Raw genomic sequence first — 15,634 nt, 5'->3', positions numbered from 1 at the left:
TCAAAAGGCTTATAACAGTTAAGATTCCAAAACCAAACAAGACAAATTCAAGGACTACATAACCTAATGCTCCTAATTTCTGTTTAAACCAATCAAACAGACCAGTGGTGACAGGGTTATGTAATGTTTTGGCAATATTATTCAAATGGTTAGTTATTTCTTGTATGGTGGCATTGTGGTCAGGTATGAAAGTACAACATTCAGCTCCAATTACTGCACAGGTTCCTCCTTGAGAGGCCAGTAAATAATCCAGTGCAGCACGATTTTGTAAAGTCATCATTCTCACCGCAGTCATTTCTTGTGAGAACATGGACATGCCTCTTGCGGTAGTGTTTGCAAGATCTTCAACCGCATGAGAAAGGTCCCTTATTTGATCTAAAGCTGCCATGGCTCTGTAACTTGGAATGAGGGCACTGAAAAATCTTGTCCATGGTGTTTGTGTGTGTATAAGTCTCTTTTTAACAATATGTGCTTTAGGTGGCACGGTAAGGACTCTCATGGCTGGTATCGCATGACCCAAGCCACGTCTTCCAGACCATCCAATGGGTAAAATTCTTACGCTTTCATGCCACAAATCCAATACACACCCTTTGGTAGTGGTATAGAATAATGTCCGATCACTGTAGCCAGGTGATCATAATCATCAATAGGGTCTGATGGTGGTTGTTGTTGTTTTAGAAGTTCATTCCTTTTTGTCTTATTGAGTTTTCTGTTGGGGTGTAAATTGTGTCACTTTTGGATGTTATGTGAATGGTTCCTTTACCTTCAACACACCATGTTAATGTCTTTGGGACCATTGTGAGGGTGAGAGGGTCAGGAGCGTTGCAAGAGTGACAGTTGGTATATAGTTGGTGGCAGTTTAATTGTCTGATTGGAGGTGGGTTGGGACAGGCACAGTGTTCGTAGGTTGAGAAAGTGTATTATGTGGCAGGTGTCACAGGAAGTGATGGGCAAGGCCATCAGTGGGAGTCAATCAATCAATCAATCAATCTTTATTTATATAGCGCCATATCACAACAGAAGTCATCTCAAGGCACTTTTCACATAGAGCAGGTCAAGACCGTACTCTTTAATTTACAGAGACCCAACAGTTCCCCCATGAGCAAGCACTTGGCGACAGCGGTAAGGAAAAACTCCCCTTTAACGGGTAGAAACCTCAAGCAGACCCCGGCTCTTGGTGGGCGGTTCAACCCAACCAGTCAAAGCTGTGTGGGATGAATCCACATACATAACAGTTTTTGGGGTTGGGGCTGTTATCAGCTACCATTTTCACCAGTTGGAGGTATGTGTTTGTTGAGGGCTGTGGTTCATATATTTTGGGTGTGTTCCCCTCTTGTATCGAAAGGTCTCGTTTGTGATGTTTGTAGGATTGTTTGATTTGCTCCTTTTGATGGTTGTGAGCATGTTGGGGTTTGTTGTGTATCTTTTCCTGGGTCTGTGGTGCCTGTTATGACTCTCGGTGGGTGTTGTACATGTTCTTCTGGGGCTCTGGGCCCTGTGGTGCTCCTCTTGTCCTCTGGTGGCTGCGGGTGCTGTACCTCTTCTTCTGGGGCTGTCAGCCCTGCGTTGTCCTTCGGGGGAGGAGTTTCTTCCCAGAGCTGCAGCCACCCCTCTACGGGCCCACAGGTGATGAAGAAGAAAGCCCACAGGAAGAAGATGGATCCTGCCGTTTTCAGGTGCATGGTGGGGAAGGCGTCTTCTTACAGTGGGATGCGTGGACCCACGTGGGACAACCCTCACACTTGATTGTTGTGATGGTGGTAAGCAGGACATGTTGTGGTTTGGACCAGCGGGGTTTCAGGGCGTTTTTTTCGTCGGAACTCTCTGATGCAGACCCAGTCCCCTGGTTGGATGTTATGGCACAGCTGGTCACTAGGAGGAGACTGGACAGCTTTTACTTGCCTGGGAATTGACTGAACAGCAGAGGTTGGAGCAGAGCAGAATGATATCATTGATTCATCCATAGCATGAAGATCCATCTTCTTCATGCATAGCATTGAATTACTTGGTACCGTTATTGGTCTACCCGTAATGATTTCATGAGGTGTAAGTTTGTTTCCTGATGGGTGTGGACCTCATTGACATTAGGGCCAACAGCAATAGTGTTGTCCATTTTAGGCCTGTTTCGGCACACAGTTTGGCTAGTTTGTTTTTGCAGAACACCAATTTGTCGTTCAAATAGCCCTGCAGACTGAGGATGGTATGGACAATGTAGTCTTAGTTTAATTCCCAGTGAGTTACAGAGTTCAGTCGTTATTTGTCCAGTGAAATGAGTTCCTCTGTCTGAGTTGATGCTCTGTGGGATGCCGAATCTTGGAACAATGTCTTTCAGCAAGCATTTCACTACAGAAGCAGAGTCCACCTTTTTGCAAGGCCAGGCTTCAGGCCAGTTTGAAAACATATCTATACATACAAGAACATTATCATATCCATCACACTTCAGCATATGAATAAAATGTAGCTGTAGAGCTTCAAAGGGTCCCTGAAGGGGGATGTGTCGACATTGTTGTTTTTACTGTTTTCCCGGGGTTGTGCTGTTGACAGATCAAACATTTCTCACAGTACTTTTGGGCATAGGATGTAAATCCTGGAGCATGCCAGTTTTTCAACACTGTCAGACACATTCCTCCTTTACTTACATGCGACAAGCCATGTGACATGCGTGCAAGCTATGGGTACAGGGACATAGGTGCCACAATGCGGCCGTCATTGTGGACCCACAAGTTATTTACATATTTACATCCATGGGAAAAACACAACCTATGCTCCTTCACATCAGCAGTCTCCTGTAAGAGGACCACATCATTAAGAGAAGCAAGGTTGTTAGCAGGTATGGAAGGACAGAGCTTTACATGGACAGGATTACCAATTTTGGCAGCTGTTTTGGCCGCATGGTCAGCCAAAGCATTGCCGTTTGAAACAGGATCATTGGATTTGGTGTGGGCTTCACACTTAACAACTGCAATAGATGAAGGTAGTTGACATGTATCTAACAGTTCATTGATTAATTTGTCATGTTTTAACGGGTGTCCCCGAGGATGTAATGAATCCTCGGTTCGCCCATAACATGCCAAAGTCATGTAAACATCCAAAGGCATACCTGGAGTCGGTGTAAATGGTAACAGTTTTACCTTTGGCCAGGTAGCAGGCTCTCATCAGTGCATACAACTCAGCTACTTGGGCGGAGCTTGAGGGTGGCAGGGCGAGGCTTTCAATAATTGAAAAATTATCACAAATTGCATACCCTGCGTATGGCACTCCATTTTCTCTATAAGCAGAGCCATCAGTATAGAAAACCAAGATCAGAGTTAGGGATAGGAGGTTTTGAAAGGTCAGGACGAGCTTTAGATGGACATGAGATGACATTCATGCAGTTATGAGGATCACCATCCTCTTCTGTAGGCAGAAGTGTAGCAGGGTTAAGGATGGTACATCTTTTGAGTGTAATGTGTGGAGCAGTGAGTGTTAGTACATATTTTGCCTCTCTGGTCCCTGTCACGTGTCTGTGTGCCTCTCTGGTGATTAGGGTGAGTGCATCATGCGGGACCATGACTGTGAGTGGCAAACCTAGAACAATATCAGCAGAATTGTTAATTGTAAGTGCAGCTACAGTTTTTAGACAAGGTGGAAGTCCTCTCTCTCCTGGGTCTAATTTGGAGGAAAAAATAAGCAACAGGTCTGTAAGCAGAGTCATGGCGCTGAGTGAGAACAGATTGTGCAAATCCACATTTCTCATGTACAAAGAGGTTAAAGGATTGATTGTAGTCAGGAACTCCTAGTGCAGGAGTTGACAACAGTACCTGTTTGAGCTTATTAAAAGATTCCTCGGCTTGTTGTGACCAGCTGAGTGGCTGGGAACATGTTTAGGGTTTGGAAATGTCTTGGAGTGGTGTTGTAAGTGATGCATAACCAATTATCCATTGTCTGCAGTATCCTGTCATTCCCAAAAATGTTTTCATTTGTGACATAGTAGTGGGTTTGGGTACTTCTATCTCTATATGGCTTTTATTCTGGAGGCAATTATGACTCTTGTTGAACCAAATAGTGTGTGTCTAGATTTTGATCTATCAGGGCTGCAAGCACAGCTATTATGTTATGTTGGTTAGTCTAAAAAGATGCCATCTGGTGTGTAATAGATGGTGCAGTTTAGTTTCCATAACAAATCTCTCCCTAATAGATTTACAGGTGTCTGACAGAAGAAAGGAGTGTGAAGTTGTGAAACTTCACATGCTGTCAGTGAAAGGACCTTCAGATACAGGTCTTCTGCTGGAGGTGCCATAGACAGGGTTGATGTGGATTGGGTTGCTGCAAATGAGCAATTTCTCACCCCAAATGAAGGAATTCTCAATGCCTCTTTTCCAGGAGGTCAACTTTGTCCAAATTGTGAAGTCCTACAGGGATTCTCTGCCATTTTCTCTGCTCCGCCTGTGTAGTGAGATACTTAGAAAAACTGTTATAATTTGATCTACAAACAATTTTGTTTAGTCTCAGATCACCATATCATTTCTACAACAGTTATTTTCTAAGATTTGGAAAAGGAAAAGAAAACATAAAACGCGTTTCTCAACAGTTACAAAGACACACTTGAAGTGACAGACATCAACAAAAACTTATAGCAATATGAGATTAAATCTTTTGATTTAATCATTCATATTTGTTTTGGTGCTTCCGGAAGACTTATCCAGTTTTTTTTTAAGTGCATACTGCATTGTTTTATGCTTTGAGTTGTATTATTTCTTTCTAGCTGTGGCACTAGTTTCATTAGTTTTAACTCTGCGTTGTGTTATTTCTTTCTAGAGTCTTAGTTGCGTAGGATTTTACATTTGTGGCTAATTTCTTTCTTTGCTACATTTTTCTCTTATTTGTTGTAAATGTTTTTCCTTCAACATTTATTTTCCGTACTTCAATTTTTATTTTCTTTATATCACGTTTTCCTATTTTTTTTTTTTTTTTTTTTTTATGTTGCAACAAATTTTAAGCTTTTGGTACCATTTACCATACATGTATTTAACAGGACCAGTCAACACTTTCCCAAACCTTCTGCTAAAATAACTTCCATTTTCCTTCTGTAAAATCCCTTCAAAAAACATCTTTCATATACACCTACTTTTGCCTACAATTCACTTACCAAATCTTTCAAATCAACATTCTACTCAGAAGATACAAATCATTTTTTTGTGTAAGGAGAGCGAGTCAGATTCTTACAAATGAAATATACCTGTTTCTGAGTATTGGGAGAACTAGTCAATCCCTGGGAGAACAAATCACCCTACTTCTTCACTGGAACCTGCGTAGGCCTACTCACTAGTCCCCTTTTGGACTATTTCTCAGTGTTTCCCAAACACTGTGGACCAACCCTTGGTCTTATCCTCGTCAGGATCTATTTATCTGTCACTGGATGTTACTGGAGATATAAAACCTGAAGAAGAGTGAGTCAGATTCTAAGGCAAGGAAGAAGCAAGTAACCTCACAACAAAGTCAAGATTCCTAGGTTATGAAACTACAAGCGTTTCCTAAACATCTACAGAAACATCTCCACAGACTATCTCTGTGTTTCCCAAACACTGGGGACCAACCCTTGGTCCTATCCTCGTTAGGATCTAGTTCATAATGGCCATTTTATCTGTAACTGGATATTACTGGAGATATAAAACCTTAAGAAGAGCGAGTCAGATTCTAAGGCAAGGAAGAAGCAAGTAACCTCAGTTATGAAACTACAAGCGTTCCTAAACATCTACAGAAACATCTTACAGAGAACACATCTCATTAACCCCCATACACAACCACACAGCAAACTTACTTAAAATCAGGATGGCGTCACCCTTCTCCGGGACTCCAATTCCACAGACCTCCAACAATACACAGCAACAGTAATTAGGTTTTCAAAAGGACCTTACCTCTGAAATTTGGATTTGGTTACTGGCGTGTTTTTGGTCTGGGAAAGGAGTCTCTGTTGAAGGTCTCTTGCCATCCGGGTCACGGCACCAATTGTTGAAGAAAATTCACTCAAGTCCTTGTTCAAAGTTTGCTGTGGTGGAAGTGTTTTAATAGCATTCCGGAAATGCGGTGAGCTTACTGACACAGAGCTGGTCTGATACAGTAGACTGACCCAGAGCAGAAGAAATGGCAAGACTTTATACAGTGAGGATCAAAGTAATGACCAACAAATGGTAAACAAAAGATAGGAGGGGGGGCATTTACCTACAAGATCAAGGCAAATCCAGGGGCAAGACAGGAGGGGTCAAATCAGCAGGGGTCAGGAGGTGGAAAGGACAATTGGCATATGTTTGATCAAAGAGTTGTCTCAGACGTCACTTGATTATCAAGTCTCCAAACCAAATGTGTGTTTTCCTTTAATTATTAAGTCTGCTCCCAAAAGGGTATTCTTCTTCAGTATAAACAGTTCTCACATCGACTTGACATCAGAGATATAGTTGTATTTGATACAAATATGACACTGACAACAAGAACATTTTAATGATTAATTAAATTAGTTAATGATTTATTGACGTTTGCAGTTACTGCCTCCTTTTAATATTGGCTCTGGATACTGAGCAATCTAAACAGATAAACATCATTTCAAAATTATGAAGGATTGATGCAAATTAATCTCTATATTGAGAACTAATAGTTGGCCTTTCAGTATACAGTATCAGCAGGCATTATCCGCATGAAATCGCCCAGGACAGCTGCACATTAGTCAGTATTACATGCACAGACAGGCTTTCAAAAACCAAATAAGTTGTGACATGTTCACTGAACTTATATAGACTATTGTAACCCCATAGTGATTGTGGTTTCTACACCTGTGGGTGAACATTACCCAATTTCTGTCACTATTTGCTAAATAAGAGTTAACAGTCATGTGCAATTTGGATGAATGAGCATGCTGAATCGTGTAAGTATATTGATATGATGAGAGAGATTAATGGCTGTAGCCTTCGATGTGAAACATGATCGATGGTGCATAACATTACAGATGCTGTCACAAGTTAAACTGGGCATTACGTTATCACAACTTGACACAGCTAACCCAGCTAGCGTTTCTGACTGGTGCTGACGTGCTACAGTACAACAAGCATATTGTGTCATTTCTGGTTGCCGACTGTGTCTACTGATAGCGTTGTTGCTGCTCTCAACTCAGTTGATTTTGCTATATATCACATTACTGTGGATTAATACCTGCTGTATATTTAAACTTTCGCTAGTTCTACACAAGCACTCTCAGCGCTTTTCTCGCCAATCGCACAGTAGTTATTTTAGCTCTGCAGCTAGCATTAGCAGCTAACTTAAACTAAGCAGTTAGCGATTGCTTCTCTCTCTCCCTCTCATTCTCCTGCTCTCTTGCTCAGTGTGTCAAATGTTTAGTTATTCCTCTGCCTCCTTTAGTGATAGTGGTACATGTAATAACTGTAGTTTATTTGCAGCGCTGGAGGCGAGGCTCAGTGAATTGGAGGCGCGGTTCCGCACCATGGAAAAACAATCAGTAGCTAATGTAGTTAGCCAGCCCCCAGTATCCGGTGCGGGCCGACCTAGCGTAGCTCCTACTCCCCCGGTAGTTCACGAGCAGCCGGGAAGCCAGGGTGGCTGGGTGACTGTCTGAATGAAGCATAGCCCTAAGCAGAAGGCCACGGTTCACCACCAACCAGTTCATGTTTCTAACAGGTTCTCCCCACTCAGTAACACACCTGCTGAGAAACCAACTCTGATTATTGGCAGCTCCATAGTCAGAAACGTGAAGTTAGCGACACCAGCAGCCATAGTTAAATGCCAGAGCGGACGACATTGAGTCAAATTTAAAACTGCTGGCTAAGAATAAACGTAAATATGGTATGATATCGTCATCCATGTCGGCGGCAACGACTCCCGATTATGCCAATCAGAGGTCACCGAAATTAATGTTGAGTCGGTGTGTACATTTGCAAAAACAATGTCGGACTCCGAAATTTCCCTGGACCGCTGCCTAATCTGACCAGTGATGACATGTATAGCCACATGTCATCACTCAACCGCTGGCTGTTGAGGTGGTGTCCAGCAAACGATGTGGGCTTCATAGATAATTGGCAGACTTTCTGGGGAAGACCTGGTCTGATTTAGGAGAGACGGCATACATCCCACTTTGGATGGAGCTGCTCTCATATCTGTAAATATGGCTGAGTTTATTAGTAGACCAAAACCATGACAACCCAGAGTTGAGACCAGGAAGCAGAGCTGCAGTCCTACACGCTTCTCTGCGCTTCCATTAGAGCAGTTACCCACCCAAAACCACATAGAGACTGTGTCTGTCCCCCGACCACATAAATCAATTAAATCCAAAGTAAACAAAAGAGTCATTCATAAAAATTAAAACCAGTACTGCAATAGTACAACAAAATAAGATAATGACATGTGGACTCTTGAACATTAGATCTCTTTCATCTAAAGCTGTATAAGTAAACGATTTAATCTCAGATCATTATATTGATTTATTTTGTCTTACTGAAACCTGGCTGTGTCATGAAGAATATGTCAGCCTAAATGAATCTGCTCCCCCCAGTCATATTAATACTCGCATTCCTCGAGACACTGGCCAAGGAGGAGGAGTTGCAGCCATTTTCAACTCAAGCCTAATCATCAACCCTAGACCTAAATTAAATTATAACTCATTCGAAAGCCTTGTTCGTAGTCTCTCTCAGCCAACCTGGAAAACTTTACAGCCAGTTCTATTTGTTATAGTGTATCGTCCTCCTGGCCCGTACTCTGAATTCTTATCTGGATTCTCAGAGTTTTTAATCAAACTTAGTACAGATAAAGTAATTATAGTAGGTGATTTTAATATTCATGTGGACGTCGATAATGACAGTCTCAGTACTGCATTTATCTCATTATTAGACTCAATTGGCTTCTCTGTGTGTAAATATCCCACTCACGGTCTTAACCACACCCTCCACCTTGTTCTGACTTATGGGATTGAAATTGAACATTTACTAATTTTTCCACAAAATCCTATTTTCAGATTTTTTAATAACTTTTGAATTCCTATTACTGGATTACACACCATTAGACAAAAATGTCTTCACTAGATGTCTCTCTGATAGTGTTGTAGATAAATTTAAGGAAGCAATTCCATCAGTACTGAATTCACTGCCATGTCTCAATACTACAGAGGACTCTTATGTTAACTTTAGTCCCTCCCAAATTGATAATCTTGTTGTTAGTGCTGCAGGCTCATTACGAATAAAACTTGACTCCATCACCCCTTAAAAAGGAAGATAATAAAACATAAGGGGTTAGCTCCGTGGTTTAACTCCCAAACCCACAAATTAAAGCAAACATCGCAAAAATTGGAAAGGATTTGGCGTTCCACCAAAGTAGAAGAGTCTCTCTTGGTCTGGCAAGATAGTCTTAAAACATATAGGAAGGCCCTCTGTAATGCCAGAGCCGCCTATTACTCAGCATTAATAGAAGATAATAAAAACAGCTCTAGGTTCCTCATAACTCTATTGATCCATGTATTCCTATAGCTCTCAGTAGTAACGACTTTATTAGCTTCTTTAATGATAAAATTCTAACTATTAGAGACAAAACCACCTCCTGCCCTCAACAGGCACCGATTTATCCCCAAACACAGGCACCTTAGAAACAGCTGTAAAACCTGACACATATTTGGACTGTTTTTCTCCAGTCGACTTTCCTGAACTAACTTCAATGATTTGTTCAGCTAAACCATCATCTTGTCTCTTAGACCCCATCCTAGCTGGGCTGCTTAAGGAAGCCTTACCCTTAGTTAGCACTTCTTTACTAGATATGATCAATCTGTCTTCAGTAACAGGCTATGAACCACAGTCCTTTAAAGTAGCTGTAATTAAACCTCTTCTTAAGAAGACTACTTTTGTTAAGGTGTTTTAGCCAATTATAGACCTATATCTAACCTTCCATTTCTCTCTAAGATCCTTGAGAAAGCAGTCTCTAATCAGTTATGTGACTTTCTACATAACAATAGTTTATTTGAGGATTTTCAGTCAGGATTTAGAGGCATCATAGCACAGAGACAGCACTGGTGAAAGTCACAAATGACCTCCTAACTGCGTCGGACAAAGGATTTGTCTCTATACTTGTCCTGTTAGATCTTAGTGCTGCATTTGACACAATTGACCATCAAATCCTTTTGCAGAGACTGGAACATTTAATTGGCATTAAAGGAACTGCATTAAGCTGGTTTAAGTCCTATTTATCAGACCGATTTCAGTTTGTACATGTTAATGATGAATCCTCCATGAAGGCAAAAGTTAGACACGGAGTTCCACAAGGTTCTGTGCTTGGACCAATTCTATTCACCTTATATATGCTTCCTTTAGGTAATATTATTAGGAAACACTCCATAAATTTTCATTGTTATGCAGATGATACCCAATTATATTTATCAGTGAAGCCTGATGAAACCAATCAGTTAAACAAACTCCAAACATGCCTTAACGACAAAGACCTGGATGACCTGCAATTTTCTACTACTAAACTCAGATAAAACTGAAGTTATTGTGCTTGGCCCTAAACACCTTAGAAACGCATTATCTAATGATATAGCTACTCTGGATGGCATTACCCTGGCCTCCAGCACCACCGTAAGGAATCTGGGAGTTATCTTTGATCAGGATATGTCCTTTAACTCCCACATAAATCAAATCTCAAGGACTGCCTTTTTTCACTTACGTAATATCGCAAAAATCAGGCACATCCTGTCCCTAAAAAGATGCAGAAAAACTAGTTCATGCATTTGTTACTTCTAGGCTGGATTATTGTAATTCCTTATTATCAGGCTGCCCTAACAAGTCTCTAAAGACTCTCCAGCTGGTCCAGAATGCAGCTGCACGTGTTCTGACTAAAACTAGAAAAAGAGATCACATTTCTCCCATTTTAGCTTCGCTGCATTGGCTTCCTGTAAAATCTAGAATAGAATTTAAAATCCTTCTCCCAAATTTCAAAGCCCTTAATGGTCAGGCACCATCATATCTTGAAGAGCTCATAGTACCGTATTATCCCACTAGAACACTGCGCTCCCAGAATGCAGGCTTACTGGTGGTCCCTACAGTCTTTAAAAGTAGAATGGGAGGCAGAGCCTTCAGCTATCAGGCTCCTCTCCTGTGAAACCATCTTCCAGATTGGGTCCGGGGTGCAGACACCCTCTCTATGTTTAAGAGTAGGCTTAAAACTTTCCTTTTTGATAAAGCTTATAGTTAGGGCCGACCAGGCTCGCCTTGGATCAGCCCCTAGTTATGCTGCTATAGGCCTCGACTGCTGGGGGACTTCCCATGATGCTCCTCTCTCCTCTCTCCTCCTCCTCCTCTCCATCTGTATGCATTCATGTAACATCAATGCATGTCACTTTAAACAGTGCCGCCATGCTTGTCCCTTTACATGCAACAGCTGATCTGTTGTTGTTGGGGGTTGCCGCCATGGCCACCATTGTCATAGCTTTACATTATCAGTGAAACTAACAAACATGTACTACAAAGTTGTTCAAAATGCACAAGAAAACAATAACTTACTCATAAAGTGAATCCACATTCATTAAAAAAATTCGTCCTCCTCTGAGTCGTACTTGTTGTCAGTACTGTCGGATGAGTCTTGAACTTTGACATCACTCTTCCTCTGAATCTCTTCCAGGGCATCCATAGCACTAAACTTTGTTTTTTGCTGCTTCTTAGGCATTGAAAAAGTGCAGAAAATACAAAAACAATACAATACCAGTCGAACAGGCCGTGCCTCATGCATAAAGTCTGAAAGCTGAGTGCAAGTCTCGGCTGCGTACGCACAGCTTTATACACTCCGTGCTAGGTGTGTCACAGGTGAGTGGCACACCGTTTGAAAGCTCTCGAGTAGGATATCACTGCACCATGTTTGTAATCTGTAGTACCACCAAAAGTCCACTAAATGGCAGCAAAAGACCATGAAAAAAATTGAAGCACAGGGTTCAGTCTGCAATATAGGCCACCATGTCTCCTATTTAGATCGGAGAGTCATACGGATAGACTCAAAATGACCACGAAAAGGTATTATTAGTTGCTTTTGATGACAATTGCTTTGGGATTTGATGGAATATGGAGACATAAACAAAGTTTGGCTGCGTGTTTGCTATGGGGCTGACGTGAGCTGGTTAGCTCAGGCTATGCTGAGCTTGGTATCAATGGAAATAATAGCTTCTCTAGTTTCATATGACACCCAACATGTCAGGTTTAGAGCGAGCGGATTATGTGTACTGTTGCATTTCATTTCCACTGTCAACTTAACACGCTTTTATTTTGTAACTAAAATATTGAAATTATCGCCAAACAAACACTGCTTGGACATAATACACTTGAAGGGTTGTTTTGGTAGTATTATGATTCCTCTTTTAGAAACAAAAGACCACCACAGCATTTTATGAACTTTTTACAGGCAGTTATTTATGATACCGTCCTACCAGACCCGGTACCGGGTCGGTTGGGCTTAAGAGGTTAATTTGGACGACAGATGTGTTTAAATGATAAATCAATATGCAATACAACATTATTGCCCAGTCCTAGTGAACAAAAATACTGACTATGCTGTTAAAGCCTCCTCACTTTGTGACCAAACATGGACAAGTCCAAGTACTTTTTAATCTGGTTTATTCATAGTTAAAGATGATATGAATATCTCTCAATATAATTGTGGTTCCTGTAACCATATCGCCACTTTTTACTGACCCGTTCATCTAAACTAACACATACAATTTATAGAAATTAACACACACTCCAGCCTCAGATTGCAAAAGTATTGACACTGAAACACCCCAACTGCATCTGACACATACGCAAAACTTCAACTATCGTCCCTTAAATTACCAACATAACATGCTCATAAGATCAGGAAATAAGATCATCATGACAGTGGAAAAGCCCGCATCATCCACACACACACCTTTCTCTCTCTGAATACCAGTTCTCATCTTTTTTTTTTTTTTTTTTTTGTCTGTTTAAGATGTATTTAGTTACTAACGTTAACCTTTGCAGTTCTCGACATATTTGCACTAAACTTTTGTCCATTATAACAGTTCATCAAACAGTAAACCCCTGCTGAAGTGTTCCTGCTGAGAAGTTCACTCCTCCCCTGCTCCCAGTCATTATCAGTCTCATATGGGCTATTGTGTGGCTCCATGCTAAAAAAAAAAAAAAAGGGGGAACTGGAGATATCATCTAAACTCTAGCTAATACAGAGATAATACAAGAGACCTTGCTTCTTCCCTGAAAACCCCTGGGTCTGTTTTGAGTGTTGCATCATCAATATTACATCAACAATAAGCTGTTTATGGTACCCTCTGAAGCCTGTTACCTTTAGAGAAAATTGTGAGAGCAGGTGGCAGTTTGTGCAGAACCAGGCCAAACACCTACAATAACACGAAGGGGGAAAAGTGGAGACAGAAAAATTTATATTTAATTATGCAACATTACAGATATGGCAATTCATCTAATAGTTGTTGAAATCTGAAGTGGTGGACCTACCAAGCAAGTGACATCACCAATCCTAAAGCTCAGACTTGTTGCTTAAATAGGTTCTATCCAGCGAAGCATTCTTGATGTAACTTCTTGTCTTTTGAAGAACTTTTCAACCTGTCAACAGAAAATGGTTTCTCACAAGTCGAAGGGAAATAAAATACAGTAATTTCACACGTTTTTTTTTAATCTTTATCTGAAAATTTTCTGTTGAAGGTAGCAGAGGAGCTGATGACTCTGGCATATGAGAATGGCATCAATCTGTTCGACACAGCTGAAGTGTATCATGCTGGAAAGTAAGTATGGCCCCATTTTTAAACTTGTCATTCCAACTGTCTCATATCTATATCCAATTTAAGATGGGATTGTACTACTCTCATGTATGCTTATCCACATAAATGCATCTCCATCTCCACAAATCTGATTGCATCCGTCTTTTTTTTCCAAGGCTATGTGCATGAGTGAGTGGAGTTTAATGATGATGATGATGATGATGATGATGATGATGATGATGATGATGATGATAACAATTATCTCACAACAAACACATTCGTAGAGAAGCCTGGCCACAGGGTCAAGGAAGGTGAGAGGACACAACCTGTTTGGAAAATTCCAGTCAGGTTTTTAAACAGTTTTGCTCAGGGTTATGAATAACCTGCTGATTCAGGGTCCCCTACTCTCATGATTCTCCTTGACTTGAGTGATGCGTTTGACACTGAGGATCACACTTAGAGCACCTCTACACCCCCATTGGGCTGTCAGACTCTGCACTTAAGTGGTTCCAGTCCTACTTTTCCAGGAGGACTGAGTATGCCTCATTGGGAGGATGCAAGTCTAGATCGCTCCCTCTCACCTGTGGTGTTCTGCAAGGGTTGTTTCTCAGCCCCATCCTGTTTACCGTCTACATGCTCCCCACTTGGTCGTGTTATCAGCAGACATGGGATGTCTTTCCATTGCTATGCTGATGATACCCAGCTCCATCCATTTTCCACCACTTATCTAGAACTGGGTTGCGGTGGCATTAGACTGAATAAGGAAACTCAGACATCCTTCTTCCTATCTGGACTCTATCGGGACAACAGACATCATACATCAGGACAAAGAGTACACCTTATAAACTCAATTGAAAGCCAGGTACCCCTTTTGTCAAAAAGGTTCCTACCTGGTAATACCCCGGGGCAGGGCACCTCATCTGGGCAAAGTGCCATCCATACAGGCATAAAGGTCCTCCATCTGGACAAAAAATGCCTTATACGGACACATCAGGTTCTCATTTATTGAAAGGTTTCCCATACGGATATGAAGGTCCCCCATGTGTCAAAAGGTTTTCCCCAGAGTGACTCAACAGCGCCCCCATTAGGATTTCACCAATCGGCACAATGGGTTCCCATACATCAGAAAGTTTCCCAAAAAAATTTCCATGGCCAATTACCAGTTCTTGCCAGTGGACACCACATTGACACTGAGGTACCTTTTTTGACATTTTCGCCATTTGGGAGACCTTCCCTTACCAGTTTATCCAGTTATCTAGACCAGTGATTCTCAACCTTTTCAGTCATGGTACCCTTTAAAAATACGCAAAATCTCAAGTCATTCCAGTCTAAAATGTATTTAAAAATGAACACTCCACAGCTCTCTGATGGCCAACACACACACACAAGTGGTTTTTCTGAGAGAGAGAAATGTGACTTACTATCAATTGGAAAACTGAGCATGGGACGATGCACACAACTGCCCTATTCTGCAGGACATGGAGCTCCTGGTCCACAGCCCTCAGTCGCTCTCTGTACTTGTTCTTGATGTTAGGCTCACAGATACTATACCATAGAGAATGAATTGAAAACGTTTTAAGAGAGTTAAGCTCCATTCTAGTTCCTAACACATAGGAACTTTGTATGTATGTTAAAGACATAGTGCAGGACGTCTCAGGCACATTTGAACAGGCAATACAGTTCATCTGATCAACTTCAGCTTGTAGTCTCCAGATATTCTGCGTGTTAAAATATATTTACCCAACAAATATATTTACTTAGTACTGGTCTTCAGACAGACAGATCAAAAAGACCACTTACTGCTGTCATACATATTCTGATCAGGGCTTTATGCTGCAACATGTAAGTAGATTTGTCAGCCTATTGGTTGCA

General features: G+C 41.3%; 1 protein-coding gene across 4 annotated transcripts in view; it reads left to right on the top strand.

The window, feature by feature from the left end:
• Positions 1-15,634, top strand: part of LOC122983041 (voltage-gated potassium channel subunit beta-2-like) — a 54,301-nt gene that overhangs the window by 25,285 nt on the left and 13,382 nt on the right. For all 4 annotated transcript variants that reach the window (XM_044352742.1, XM_044352743.1, XM_044352744.1 and 1 more), the window contains one exon: positions 13,707-13,786. In XM_044352742.1, the coding sequence (XP_044208677.1) occupies positions 13,707-13,786 (80 nt within the window). The remainder of the gene's footprint in view (positions 1-13,706; positions 13,787-15,634) is intronic.

The sequence above is a fragment of the Thunnus albacares genome, chromosome 5 (genome assembly GCF_914725855.1).
Source record: "Thunnus albacares chromosome 5, fThuAlb1.1, whole genome shotgun sequence".
NCBI lineage: Eukaryota > Metazoa > Chordata > Actinopteri > Scombriformes > Scombridae > Thunnus > Thunnus albacares.
The sequence above is the reverse complement of the archived record's forward strand: the minus strand, read 5'-3'. Positions and strand labels throughout refer to the sequence as shown.